A 15,928-nucleotide genomic window follows, 5' to 3' on the forward strand; every position below is an offset into this window, starting at 1 on the left:
GCCTAAGACTTGGTACTAGATTCACTAACTGGAAAAATCTAAATATGCTGCTTCAGCTGGAACAAACTGGGCCAGAGTGACATAAACCTGTAGCTATGATTTAAGGGCTTTTGTGTATTTGTAGATCCTCAAGGCACTGGAGAATTACAAATTCTGAGTCCATGATTACCAATATGGGATCTATAACTTGGAGAAGTCATAGGAATGAAAGAGGGTAACAAGTTCAGAATACTCAGGACTATGATTAGAAATGAAAATCTTGCTGCCAAGTAAGCCTGCTGGGCTTTGGCTTAGGGACTACAAATTTCCTACAGCATAATAAACTCTTAAAAGTGATTGGCAATAGATTTATATAACAAAGTAAATACTTGCGGCTGACAGTCAGCATTAAGATGCAGCAACATGATTTAGTTCTAGTATGTAACAGAACAAGATAACCGTTAGTGAGTTATTTATTACCAGAGCATAAGAACACTGGGCATGTGCAATATCGGGGAGGGGATTCAGTGTGTAAGGAAAGGCAAAGAACAATTTTTTTTCTTTTTTTTTTCCTTCTTTTAATGTTTATTTATATCTGAGAGAGACAGAGACAGACAGACGATGTGAGTGGGGGAGGGACAGAGAGAGACAGGGAGACACCAAATCTGAAGCAGGCTCCCTAAGCAGGCTCCAGGGTTTTAGCTGTCCACACAGAGCTCATGAACCGCAAGATCATGCCCTGAGCCGAAGTCGGATGCTTAACCAACAGAGCCACCTAGGCACCCCAGCAAAGAAAAATTTGGGTGAATTCATTGGAACTCGTTAGAATTGGGAAGCATAAGTGTGATTTGACTGTAACAGTGGTGAGGGTTTGATAGCCTCTTTATATTCCATCAACTGCCTGCAATTTCCTAAATATGGCCCCAAAAAACAAAAAGGCCAATGATTTTGGAGACCTTTAATTTCCTTATGTCTGAACTCAACATGGAGTTCCAAGAATAGGGGTTCCATGTTGGAGCCATCATTTTCTCCAATCTTCTACTAAAGTAGAATCAAGCCAAGAAGACTCCTCAGGGATCAAAGAGAAGCAAAAGACATTTATATTAACTTAACAAACAGCCCTTGATGTCATTTTCCCTTTATCAGATGGAGGAAGATGAGCAGTTTGGTCATTTAGGTCATTCATTTCCTTCATTTGAGGAAGTATAGGAAAAGCATATATCGCTTTTTAAATTTTCTTTTTATTATAGTTTATAATACATATATGAAGAAAACATAAATGGATTCTTCTGTGGATTAATTACTATCAGGGAAATAGCCAATTAGCTACCACACCAATGTCAACATATAGCACCTGGAAACCCCTACAGTGTTCTTATCTAATCACCAGCTTCTCCTTTTCCTACAATAGTAATAACTATCTTTTAATAAAATAATTTTTTTGCTAATCTTTAGCTTCTAAGGATGCCTCCCAAAACATTACAATTTATATTTTCCCATATAAAAATTGACTCATATTCATGTATCCTTTTGTGTATGCTTTTATTATAAACTTGCTTTTTTATAATAATCCAAATTGGGTATGATTCATTATCCATTTTTATATGTTGCTGAATTGGTTTACTAGTGTGATGATTTATGTAGAATTTTTGTATCCATGGTTATAATAGAAAATGTCCACAAATTTTCTTTTCTGTAATGTCTGTCTCAAGTTTTGACATTAAATTTATGAAGGCTTTTTAAAAAGGTTTTAAACAGTTTCCTACATTTTTTTTTACTTTTTAATTTTTTTAAACATTTATTTATTTTTTGTGAGACAGAGAGAGAGAGAGAGTGTGTGAATGGGGGAGGGGCAGAGAGAGAGGGAGACACAGAATCTGAAGCAGGCTCCAGGTTCTGAGCTGTCAGCACAGAACCTGATGTGGGGCTCTAACTCATGAACTACGAGATCGTGACCTGATCCGAAGTCAGATGCTTAACTGACTGAGCCACCCAGGCACCTTGGTAATTTTTAAATTACAGTTTCTATTTCATTAATAATTATAGAACCAAATTTTCTCTCTTAATTTGTTAGTTTGGTAAATGCTTTTTCTTCTTCATAAAATTTTTCTATTTTATATATCATACCATATAATCATATATTTTCATTTCTGCATAATATTGTTCATTATATCATAATACAGTCATTTTAATACCTGTAGCATCTGTAACACTATCTCCTGTTTATTATTGATATTGTGTCTTCTCTCTTTGTTCTATTTTTTCTCTCAAAGAATATATTAACATGGAGAGTGATATATAAAATTTAAGCATTCTATATTTCCTTCATTTCATGGAAAGAAGATAAAAATGAGATGTTTTACAAGCTTCATGTATGGGTTTCAAAAATATTTCTTATACCTCTGCATCAGAGAACCTACTATGAGAAAAGTGACTCCAAATCGCCAGTTCACTTCTAGAATTTTTCTAGATGTTGGACTGGTTAAGTTTTCCCTGATATCCCAGCAGGAATATTAGCCCAAATTACCTAATTCACAATTTTGGAAGGCGACATAGATTTTTTAACATATACAACTGAATAAGGACAAAACCTATTGGTAAGTAAAAGATGCACTCTGAATAGTATTCAAGGAAGAATTAATCTGTCAGATATGTACTGACCCCAAATATCTCATTCAGAAATTCCTTGAGACAGGTGGATATGCAACATCAAAATTCTGTGTCCCTCATTTGTGATGGTCATGAAAAGATCAACCAAAGGTGCCAAAACAATGTGGCATTTAGTGGTAAGTTAGATCTGATAGGTTGGGTCATCAAAAGATGTTGAGAATGAAAGACAATATAAAACAGTTTATTAGGAAAATCCAAAAAAAAAATAAAATAAAAAGTAGGAAGAGCTAATTCCAAGGCTATAGGCAGAGCTGAAGTTGGGATTTCAGAAAGAAGAGCTCAGACAAAGAACTGCAGAGCAATTGGGCAGTAGGTGTACTATGTGTGGGAATGCTAAGCTGATATAAGAGCTAGAGATAAGGAAGACTTGAGAGGTTGAGGTATCACACTAGAACTGTGAACCTTAGGCACTGACTCCCTGTGAGATATAGGTGAACTCAGATTCCACTTTAGAAGCAAAACTGTACCCATATAGGGTTAGCCCAGGCATTGATATTGAGAAATTGTCATCTATGGCATTTATAGCATTTGTATCTCTTGCAAAGGCACTGGTATGGATCACCATGAAGTCAATTCAGAGGACTATGGGAGCAAATAAATTACCTGGACCAAAGAGAAAAGTAACCTGAGGAAATAGGAGAATCAGAATAGTCTTTGCATCACTTCCTCCTTTCTCCATGGTAGCACCATAACCTCCCCATGCCCACAGTGACAACACATGTAAATTATCAGCTAATCAGAGCAAGAAACTGGTGAAGGCAGGCTCTGGAATCAAAAGATTTCAAATTTTTTGAAATTTTGAAATTTGAAATTTCAAAAAATTGAAATTTTGTAATTTGAAAGCGGCTCTGCTGCTTACTGGCCTTGTGACTTTGACTCTAGCTTCCCCATAAGTAAAAAAGAGATAACATTTACTTATCTCATGGGAACTTAGGAGAATGCCATAATTAATTCACATAAAACATTTAAAACACTGCCTGAAGTATATACGGAGTGCTCAATAAATATTAGTATCATCAATTCCAAATCAGAAAAGGGCTTAGGGACATCTAACTTATTCCTTGAAAGTGCCTGTCCAAAGCATTCTGGACCAAACTATCAATAGCATATTTGACATTTTCAGGAAGATAATTAAAAACAATAGAGAAATTATTTCTCTACCTTTAGGGGAAGGTATTCTTTATCTGTGCCTGAAATGCTGTTTTCATTTCTAGTTGATAGATATCACAGCAAGAAAATGAGTGGAGAATGGTAACCTAAATACATCAGGAACATTAAGCATGGGAAAATTTGTGATCAGATCAAAATTGTCAATAGCATGAACAAGATGAAGTATTTTTTAATCAAATTTCCGCTTTTTAGGATGATAGGACAGGTCTTAAACCTGAAGGAGGTAAATTGAAGGCAAAAAGTGCCATGTTAACACCATAGGATATCACTAACTCCAAGAAATACCACTTGTGGGAAACATAATCATTTTATAATTACAGACTCATCATCACTTTATCCACTAATCTTCCTCCTTTTATGTTCTCTGCATCCCAATGTCTACATCTCCTTTTCATTTTCAAGTAATTAAGCAATAAATCCTACATTGTTACCATTGATATCAGAATGGATGACATCCACAAACTTTGCATCAGTGTAATCTAATCTGAGATCACATGGCTGTCCAGAGAACTTTGGCCCAGCTGGGTCAAGACCTGAAATTCAAGAAAGAAACTATCAATCAATTAATCAACTTCTACTATAGTGTTTATTAGATCATATGTTTGCATTATTATATTATAAACATAAGTCTATACAGCTTTAAACTTGTCTAAAAACTAATCTAAATATAAATGAAATTGGATGAATAGCAAATATCTTCATTATCTGAATAATTTATACCAATCTTCCGAGTTTACCAACAATCTAGTGTTAAGCCACACTAGAAATGCCTCAACAAAATATTGTAGGTTTTTTTTTAGCATTTTTAAGAAGTACTTAGAGATAAACTGGTAGTATTTTTATAGTTAATAAGTAACTACTACTTTTCCTGGAGGGGAAGGGGAATGAGTAATAGCCTGGTCCTATCTTGAACTTCATGCCTTACTAGTTCATCCCAGATCTATCTGCAGTTCTAAAATGAATTTTAAGTGCCAAATACAATTTGTGGTGGGGTATAAAACATAATTATTATTATGTTATCATTTATTTTCCACCAAAAGCTTCCCATATACACACAAGAAAAGAAAAATGTATTAAAATTTCCATGGAATATAGATATTATTTCTGGTGCATGTGAAATTCTACATAGAAATTCTAGGCTCATGACCTACTGGCAACTGTCAAAAAGGGGCAAAGAGGTAAAATTCAACACCTTGAGAACATCTGTGCAATGGGAGATACACTCATCTCAAAAAAGAGATTTTTTAAACTAAAATATAATGTTGCTCATCCCAAGCCCTTCTATTTTCCCTAGTGTATTTATTCCACTTGACTGAATGAGGCAGAAACTTCTCTTTTCATAAATAATTCTGATGTAGAACTACTACACTTGCTGGAATTTTAAACCCTGATGATTGCTTGACATGTGGAGCCATTCAAACTGGACTAATATATGAATAAACACACTTTAACATAAAGTAGGACTGTGATGGTTGAAAGAGAAATAGGATTTGGTTGCTAGAAAGCTTTGCATAAATCCTGGCTTAGCTGTTAAGAACTTTTGACCTTCCTACATTCATTCAGTTAACCTGTTTTCGTATCTGTATAACAGGGATATTATTAAAACTGATCAAAGTAAGAAAGGTATACTTAAAGTTTGTAAAGCTCTTACTTATGCAATTTATTCACCTCTCCCCTCCCCCTTTGCTTCAACTTAATACTCTACTACTTTTATTAACACTCAAAATCATTATAAATCTTCTACAGACACATATCTCAATAATTGTTTTAAAAAAACAACTATAGGGCACTTGAGTAACCTGACTATAGGGCACCTAGGTGTCTGACTCTTGATTTCAGCTCAGGTCATGGTTTGGTTTCCACACTGACAGTGTGGAACCTGCTTGGGATTCTCAGTCTCCCTTTCTCTCTGCCCTTCTTCTCGTGCTTTCTCTCTCTCTCTCTCTCTCTCTCTCTCTCTCTCTAATAATAATAATAAACCTTTTTTTTTTAAGCTAAATTGGTTGGGGAAGGATACTAACTTTCTGGTTCTAAAATCACCACCATTCCCAAAAGGAAGCATGAAAATCCACATCAGCATTATTTGGCTACTAAACTTTCTGCATGCAGGAACTCTGTGAAGGAAAATATGAGAGGAATCAGGATCTAGACTCCCTCAAGCCTGGTTGTCAACTCCTGATTCTCTCTTCTGATGTTCAAGTAAAATTTTTAAAAGAACTGAAATATGTTAAAGTTTATGAAAATTAAATACATGGGTATATATTTAGTTAATACATGAAAAAAGTTTTATAAAAAAAAAGTTACAGAGGGAAGGAGGCAAACCATAAGAGACTCCTAAATACTAAGAACAAACTGAGGGTTGATGGGGTGTGGAAGAGAGGGGGAAAGTGGGTGGTGGGCATTGAGGAGGGCACCTGTTGGGATGAGCACTGGGTGTTGTATGGAAACCCATTTGACAATAAATTATATTTAATATAAAAAAACAAAAAAGTTTTATATTTAATGAGTCAAGCTTTTCTCTGGATTATTACAATAATAGGTTCTTAAAATTCACATGGATCTGCAGAAATTGATCTTCCTCCCAGTTCTATATGAGCACTTCAACACTGCTTAGAACTAAACAAGAAAGAAGACTTTAGAATCTAACTAAAACAAAGGCGAGCATTGAATATAATACAGAAAAAAATAATGTGCATCATTTTTACTGTTTAACTATTGTGGCTGTTAACTTGTAAATAAAGTAATTTCTCATGGTTAAAATTATGCTAAAACACTAATTTTATCAAAAATATTTTACCTGTAATTCTTCCAAGTTGACCTTGAAATATCTTTCCAACAAATCCACTAACATGAGCCCCTAAGCTCATACCTATGAAATGAAAATTATCAAGAGTCGCTCCATGGTTCTGCAATTGAAAATGAAGTGTTATGATTTTCATTTCAGAAATCACAAATTATGCCTTGTGCATCAATATTATAGTATTCACTATTTTTTTTTCTGGTTTAATACATTTCTGGGAGATAGAGAATGGGATTTTATAATTTCAAAACAACATATTGTTGTTCAACTTTTTCCATAAGATATCTGATTTTTCTCAATATATTTTTAGTAATAACATTAAGCTTTTAAAAACCTTTGTTATCTATTATCTAAAATAGTATATGCAAAATAATATATTAATTAATAAATAATTTTGTAATAATAGTAATAGACATTAACAGGTACTTAACTTGAATAAGTGTTTTATAACTATCATATTCCATTAACTTGAATAAGTGTTTTGTAAATCTCATATTCACATTAGTCCTACGAGTTATTTATTTTTATCCTATTGCCCAAAGTTATTAACAGCACATATTAAGTGTTGAATGAATAGTTTGATAATGAGTTGCCCAAAGCCAAATATACTTATTACTGTAAGGGAAAAAGATGGACTTCAAGTCCAGGCCTATTTAACTCCAAAATATATACTAATCTGCCTCATTGTTTTATCTGATCAGATTGTGTCAAAATCCCTAGGAAGACTGGAACAGTGTGAATTATAATTCTCATTTCGGAGATGATAAAATGAGACTCATGGATTTTAAGTGATTTCCCAAATCCACAAGCTGGAGAGTGATGGAATCTGATCTTCCAAGCCCAAGTTTTGAGCACTTCTTAGAGTCTTAGCCCTGGAGGGCCACTAGGGAGCTAACAAGGAGGGAAAGTTTCTCCCACCACACTCTCAGAAAGCAGGTTGTGGTCCATTCAGCAGACTGACACATTTGATGGCTTGGAGAAAGATGTGGAACATTTACTGCCAATGAGAAACTAGACCCAGGCTTTCCAGCCACAGGTTAATTTTCTTCAAATTTCTCAGAGCAATGCCCAGAAACCTGAAGGGGTATTGCTCTCAACTTTAGTGTTATTAATCTTTTCATTTTTTTCCTTAATATAAAGCCTTTTTCTAAATTTCTATATTTAATAATCATATTTCCAACACTTTGAAGTACATGTTTATTAGAGAAAAGACCACTTCTATAAGCAAAAATCAGTTATGTAGTTTACAGGCGATAAGAACAGGTGAATCAATCACCTCCTCTGTCTCTCTATAGAGAGATGGTTTGGTTTTGTCCGAACTTGGGGATGTATAAATTATACTGATCCTGATTTTTACTCAGATTATTTTATGCCAGGTCCTGGTTAAGAATTAATGTCATTTTATACTTATATAAAATATTGTCATAAAGTTTGATTATCTCAAATATATAGATAAATAAATGAGGCAGAGAGATTAAACAATTGGTCAGAGTCACACAGAGGATAACAGGTTGATTTGATCTTTGAACTCCTCCAGTCTGACTCCTAACCATTATATGTAACTGCTTCTTGGATCAGTTATGCCTGCTTAGTTTTAAGAGAGTCTCCCAAGCACAACTGAGCAAGTTGAGTTGAGCACAACTCAAAACAGATTTCAAGCCCATGAATGCCCCAGAAATTACCTTTCTTTCTCTCAAGCGCTCATCACCACCACATCTCTCTCTAGAATAGACACTGATCGCTATATGGGTTGACATAGTAAATGTAGATGTAAATTCCTGATAAGCCCAAATTAGCCTCAATTTGTTAGACTCGTCCCAACCCTGGACCTAAATGCTGGACAAATCTAAATGGTATTAAGACTGGTCTTGAAGATTGGCAGAAGTATGCAACTTTTTAAGATGTTTTTCCCTCACTTTTACCAATTCACACTCAATTAACTATAAACATATTAGCCATACCTTAGAAAAGAACTTAATGATTATATAGTTTATCTCCTTGGTGCACAGAGACTCACTACCTTAACCTCAAGTCAGTATAGGTAAAGTTACAAAAGGATAAAAATTTTAAAAGATTGTTTTAAGTTTATTTATTTTGAGAGAGAGAGAGCACGTGCAGGCATGCACGCATGTGAGCAGGGGACGGGCAGAGAGAGAGGGAAAGACAGAATCTTAAGCAGGCTCTGCACTGCCAGCACAGAGCCTAATGTGGGGCTCGAAGCCACAAACAGTGAAATAATGACCTGAACTGAAACTAAGAGTCACTTAACTGACTGAGCCACCAGGTGCCCCCAAAAATCTTAAAAGATTTTTAAGACAAAATGTAATAACTAAGTCTTTAAGACATTTCTTCTAAAAATAAGACAGTACACATCTACGTATGGCATTTATCCATTTCCACAAAGAAAAGATGGCTGCAAATGGTAGCACATAAAAGCAATAATTCTTAATGCTTATAGAAAAAAAAGTATTTATCTTACTACCACTCCGTGGTATTGCATAAAACACTGTATATTGTATAACATACATAATATATAAAATTCTTACCAAAAGAATCTGAATGTATGTACCCAAAGTAGCAGCAACTTTTCTGATGTTTTTAACTGCTCTGTTGTAAATTAAAGTTGTAGCACCCCGGTTCCAGTCTACTACAATTACATTCAGATCCTCGTGATTCAACAAAACCTTTAGAAAGTTCTGAAGCCATTTAGGAGTGGAGCCCATTGGTCTGTATCCATGAATAATCCAGACTGTTTTCTTGCTTGTATTGAAATTAACATTAAGTGAGTTATTCTGCTCAAACAGTGGCTCAGCACAGGAAGGATTGTTTCTTGTATACATCATCAAAACAATGTCCATTTGGGGAGAAAACAAATCTTTGATGGAATGCAATATGTTTAGCTGAGAGAATTCAAGGCATGGTCTTTTATTCTCTGAAATTGAAAAAAAATTCAGTTAAGCTGAGTACTGGGATAGTATTTGATACAATTCTTATTACTGTTAAAAAGAACAGATTTGAACTTGAAGGGTGGGAAGGATTTTATTTCACTAGTATTTCAACATAATATCCTGAGCAACTACAATGATTAATTTGTTGATTATATAAAGACTTTTTGAACAAGAAGCATTCAAAATTTTAAAATAAAATATAGAAAGAAATATGGTTGGTTAAAACAATTATTTTTTATCTGTACAAAACAGCAATGGTGTGACTAAAATCATTAATATTGTTAGTAACGAAAGTATTATTCACACCAGTAAAAGTACATAAATTGTGAGGTTTAAAAGAAATTCTGCAGAAGAATACTTACATGTGAGTAATAATCATTCAAAAATATACTTTATCTAATTAATGATCAAATAAAAAATCAAAACAATATGGTATAAGTTTCTTCCTATCAAATTAAAGAAAATGAAGAAAATCATATTAATACTTAATACTTGTGAAGGTAAATTTGACACGTAATTATATAAATGAATGCTAAGAGTATAAATTGGTATAACATCCTTTCCTTTTGAAATTGAAATTATGTGGTACATATTCATAATCTTAAAAATATGTATTCTTCCTCACTTTCCTTCTAGGATTTATATTAATGAAATAAACAATTTGTATTAAATATAAGACATTAATAACAGGTTTATGCATAATTGTACAAAAATTTAAAACAACTTAAATATCATCATTTAGTATTTTCTACTTTTTTTAAGTTTATTTATTCATGTTGAGGGGACAAGAGGACAAGTGGAACAGAGACATAGAGAGAAAAAGAAACAAAGAGAATCTTAAGCAGGGCCCATACTGTCAGCACAGAGCCTGATGTTGGGCTTGAACACACAAACCATGAGATCATGATCTGAGTTAAAATCAAGAGTCAGACACTTAACCAACTTAGCCACCCAGGCACCCTGTCATCTTATAGTATTTTTATCAATGCATGGATCCTATATGTCTGCCTATCTATCTACCTTATGTACCTACCTACCTATCTATCCATCCATCTATCCTACAAGGAAGTAGGGAAGAAAATAAAATATCTAAGCCAAATCAATAGCAAGAATCATAGCTAGGCAGTAAAACAATGGCTGCTTTTTTAATTTCTTTTTCATAGGTTCTCAGAATTGTAATTTCTTTCAAAGTAAGCATGTAATCCCATTTTTTTTATTTCTAAAAAGAGAGAGAGCATGTGAGTGGGAGAAAGGGGCAGAGGGAGAGACAGAGAGACTCTTAAGCTGGCTTCACACTCAGCGTGGAGCCCAACAGGGGGCTGATATCAGGACCCTGGGATCTATGACCTGAGCCAAAATCAAGAGTCTGATCAACTGACTGAGCCACCCAGGCACCTCTCAATTTTTTTTTATGAGAGCATATGATTGTACTGTTTCTGGAAGTTTTACTTGTTAAAAGATTTGGGAAACAATTTGCCAGCATATATCAAAAATTCACAAAATCATTAATATACTTCATGTCAGTAATTCTACTTCTAAAACTTATCCCAAGAAAATAGTCATTTAAACATATAAAATCAACTAATGTATATTATTTTAGCACTGGAGAAATAGAAGCGATTTAAGTGTCCAGAAACAATAATGTGATTAAGTAAGCTACATACATATTTTATATATATATATATATATATATATATATATATATATATGTTATATATATTTAAAACTATAGACGTATAATAGATGTTTGATAAATCCATAATAATATGCACTAATTACAATCTACCTTCTAGTTCAGAGAGTATATATGTGATACTGTCACAATTATTCAGAAGATGAAGGAGGAAGGGAGTGAAGGAAAAGCAAGAACCACAATTAATTCCCAGGTTAACAGCTAAGAGATACTCAGACAAGTGAAAAAGTTTGAAACAAACTTCATTTGTTCTAAGTCCTAGAGAATGAGGAAGTGGAAAGGAGAAATAAATCAAATCACAGTGCAATATCACTGCTTGCTACACTATACTAATTGCATAGGGAATTGTGTACATCCATTTTTCCACCATCTGAAATGTTTCCATCAGCTGAAACTCTGAGAGGACCATATGCAATCAATATATCCACACTGCTGGTCCACTCCAAACCAGTGTAGATTTTACCTGGCCCTGGAATGAATAATGAGGAATAAACAGGACCCCTGTGATAAAGTAAGGGACAGAAAAACCTGAAACAATCTACAGAGAAATCTATTATCTATTGCCAAATGTTGAAGTAACTGCAGAAAATTCTATAGCACTCTCATTACAGTACAAAAAAATCATGTCTCAAAAAACAGGAGGCCATTAAGAGAAAATTTATTGAGGTAAAAAAAAATAATAGGACAAAATTAAAAGTGGAATAATGAGATACTGCAATTCAAGGAAAGAAAAAAATGCAATTGCAGGATAAAAATTCACGTTACACATGAGAAAACATGGAACACCCACCTGACAGTAAGAAATGAAGGAAGAAAGATTTCAATTAGGAGGAGAAACAAAGATAGGGGACAGGAAATGATGATTCAAGTTAAAAATCATCGTTTTCCTGGAATGGGAAATAATTGGAGAGGGAGAGGGTAGCAGTTACAATAACTAAGGAAATAATTGCACACCAGGGTGTGCAAACTGAAAGACTCAACACAATCTAGAGAAAATCAGTTAATTAGACTCATCAAGAGACTTCCTAGAAACTGGTTTGGGTTTTGATGAAAGAGAAAAATATCCTAAAAACATCAAGGCAGAAAATCCATGTTAAAAATAGAGAAACGAAGTCTTGATGACTTCAGATTTGCCTTCCGAAGCAATACATTAGACAGATAAAAGTGTAATGAATGAAGGTTATAAGTGGAAAAGTTTGTGGCCTAAGAATTTTATATCCTCCCTTAAGTGCACCACTCACAAATGACACAGTACAGTTCCCGACATCATCATTGTTAAATAAGTGCTATATTTAATGAAGACAAGATCCACAGAAACTCACAGTATAAAAAGATTGAAAGTGAGCATAGAAATAGGTTAGACACCAATATAAGTGTAAATATTAAAAACTGGGTAAAACAAATGCAATATCAAAAGGCATTCTTATTTGAATGTTTGATAAGAATATTTAAATATTAAGACAAGTCAATATACTAATAAGATGGGAATATCAGTTAAAAGTAGTATCAACAAAGTAGGTGTGGACAAAATCCTTAACTGGGGGATTCAAAAGATATCAGTTATTTTTAATTTTAATATATAGTTAAATGTGGCTTTAAAAAGATATTGAAACCTGAAATGTTAAACCCTGTACTATGTAAAACAGTACATGTAACTTTGTACACACTAAAAACATAGAAGTACAGCAATGTATATATACATAAGATAAGAAAAAATGAAAAAAAGAAATATAGAAAGTTAAATCCATGAAACAAAATAATACAATTATACTAGAGAAAAAATATATGATATATACAAACTTACGTAACTGTATAAAGATTGCCTATTCAAAAACAAAGAATCTTCGGTTTTCATTAAAAAATGACACTTAGCTATAAGTTATTTAAAAGAAGTAACAGAAATTTTAAATAAATGGGAAGGTATATTCTACACAAAATAAAAGGAAAGCTGTTTGGTATACTAGATTATAAGGGTGGCTCCAATTCATCCCCCTTTCCTTGCCATGGAAAATAGGATCTTGGTATAAATAATACAAGCAGAAACTTAAAATGGGCTTATACATTGTGGGGTTGGCCTCTCCTACTTTGGCCATCACCATGAGAATATCCCTGGTCTGGCCTGTTAGAAGAAGAGAAAGAGGTGTAGAAGAGCCCAGCTCATCAAGTTCCCAGCTGGTCACCCCAGGCGACTGACAGCCAGTCAAAAGCAAAACATGCAAGTGAACCCAACAGAAGAGCAGTGCTACCTAACCACAAAATCCCCACCTGACTCCACAAGTGTGACTAATGCTGCTTTAAGCCAAATGCTACTGAGGGCCTGGGGTTTTGTTTTGTTTCATGGTGTTTGGCTTTACTGTGACATGATATAATTGATTCCATTGGTAATATTAATATCAGGTACAGAAAATAAAAACAAACGTCTTTAAAAGATAATAAAATGTTACACTAGTATACGGTAAAACTGCTAAAAAACATTGAACTGAATGAATTATGATAGATGTTAGGAATAGAAAAATAAAGTTCTATATATCAAAAACTTATCAGAATTCCCAATAATACTGTCATATTTCTCAGCAGAAACTTTGTAGTCCAGAAGGCAGTGAGATGACATATATTTAAAGTGATGAAAGAGAAAAACTTTCAACCTAGAATTCTATATCCAGCAAAACTGCCCTTAAAAAAATGAGAGCTAAGTTAAGACATCCCTAGACAAACAAAAGCTGAGGGAGTTCACTGCCATAGACTTGGCTCTACATGAAATAACAATGGGAGCCTTCAAGTTGAAATGAAAGTGCATTAGACAATAACTTAAAGTCATATGAAAACATAAAGAGCTCTGGAAAGGATAAATGTATAAACAAATACAAAAAATATTTTTAATTTTGATTTATAACTCTTACTTTTTATTTTCTACAGAATATAAAAGGCAAATGCATAAATACAATTATAAATCTATGTTAATGGTATGCAATATAAATATAACATTTGTGCCATCAATAACTGAAATGAGGAAAGCAGAGCTATAAAGGAGTAGTTGTTTATGTAAAAGTTGTTTTTTATTGAGGTCTTTATTTTCTTGAAGTTAACTTAGTATCAATTTAAAATAGATTGTCATAACTTTAGGATGTTACAAGTAATCCCTATTATAACCAAAAAGAAAATAATCTATAGAACATATACAAAAGAAAATGAGAAGGGAATCATAATGTGTCACTAAAAAAAAAAATTAAATACAAGACAGTAATGGAGGAAATGAAAGACAAAAATGAGCTCTAAGACATATAAAAAACAAATAAGAAAATGGGAAAAAATAAGTGCTTCCTATCAGTAATAACTTTAAATGTAAATGGATTAAACCGCTTAATAAAAAGAAATACATTGAAAGAGTGGATAAAAAACAACAACATCCAAGTGTATGCTGTCTACAAGAGACTCACTTTAAAGACATTCATAGGTTGAAAGTGTTAGGATGCAAACAAGATACTCAATGCAAAAAGTAACTGAAAGAGAGCAGGGATATGAAGAGATATCTCCACACTCATGTTGTTCACTGCAGCATTAGTCACAATAATCAAGACATGGAAACAACCTAAATTTCCTTAAGCGAATGAATGGATTTTAAAAATGTAGTATATAGGGGCGTCTGGGTGGCGCAGTCGGTTAAGCGTCCGACTTCAGCCAGGTCACGATCTCGCGGTCCGTGAGTTCGAGCCCCGCGTCGGGCTCTGGGCTGATGGCTCAGAGCCTGGAGCCTGTTTCCGATTCTGTGTCTCCCTCTCTCTCTGCCCCTCCCCTGTTCATGCTCTGTCTCTCTCTGTCCCAAAAATAAATAAACGTTGAAAAAAAAAATTTGGGGCGCCTGGGTGGCGCAGTCGGTTAAGCATCCGACTTCAGCCAGGTCACGATCTCGCGGTCCGTGAGTTCGAGCCCCGCGTCGGGCTCTGGGCTGATGGCTCAGAGCCTGGAGCCTGTTTCCGATTCTGTGTCTCCCTCTCTCTCTGCCCCTCCCCCGTTCATGCTCTGTCTCTCCCTGTCCCAAAAATAAATAAACGTTAAAAAAAAAATTAAAGAAAAAAAAAATTTAAAAATGTAGTATATATACATAGTAGAATTTATTCAACCATAAAAAAGTAAATCCTGTCATTTGGAACAGTAGATAAAACTAGAGGGCATTATGCTAAGTGATATAAGCCAGACAGAGAAAAACAAATGCTATATAATATCAACTATAAATGGAATCTAAAAACAAAAACAAAAAACAAAAAAAACAATTTCTATTAACAGATAATAAAATGGTGGTTACCAGAGGCTTGGGACTGGTAAATGGGGAGGTACAGTAACTTCCAGTTACAAGATAAATAAGTTCTTAGGATCTAGTGTGCATCAGGTGACTATAGTTAATAATACAATACTGTATATTTGATTATGTAATAATATAATATTGCATACTTGAAAGTTGCTGAGAGTAAATCTTAAACATTCTCATCATGCACAGGAAAAGTGTTAATTTTGAGAGGTGATGGATGTATTAATTATCTTGATCTTGGTAATCATTCTGCAATGCATATGTGTATCAAATCATCACATTGTACAATTTAAATATACACAAGTATATTTGTCAATTATTCCTCAATAAAGTTTGGGATAAGAAAAGAACAGAGATTGGGA

General features: G+C 33.9%; 1 protein-coding gene across 1 annotated transcript in view; it reads right to left on the bottom strand.

Moving 5' to 3' along the window:
- Positions 1 to 9,477, bottom strand: part of LIPI (lipase I) — a 56,179-nt gene extending 46,702 nt beyond the window's left edge. The window contains exons 1-3 of the mRNA XM_047100359.1: positions 9,166 to 9,477; positions 6,617 to 6,725; positions 4,251 to 4,352 (exon numbers count right to left, since the gene is read on the bottom strand). Coding sequence (XP_046956315.1) covers positions 4,251 to 4,352; positions 6,617 to 6,725; positions 9,166 to 9,477 — 523 coding nt within the window. The remainder of the gene's footprint in view (positions 1 to 4,250; positions 4,353 to 6,616; positions 6,726 to 9,165) is intronic.
- Between the last annotated feature and the right edge of the window lie 6,451 nt (positions 9,478 to 15,928).

The sequence above is a fragment of the Lynx rufus genome, unplaced genomic scaffold, assembly GCF_022079265.1.
Source record: "Lynx rufus isolate CCGP_SWC_20201006 ecotype Redwood Valley unplaced genomic scaffold, mLynRuf1.p SCAF_5, whole genome shotgun sequence".
In the NCBI taxonomy this organism is placed as follows: domain Eukaryota; kingdom Metazoa; phylum Chordata; class Mammalia; order Carnivora; family Felidae; genus Lynx; species Lynx rufus.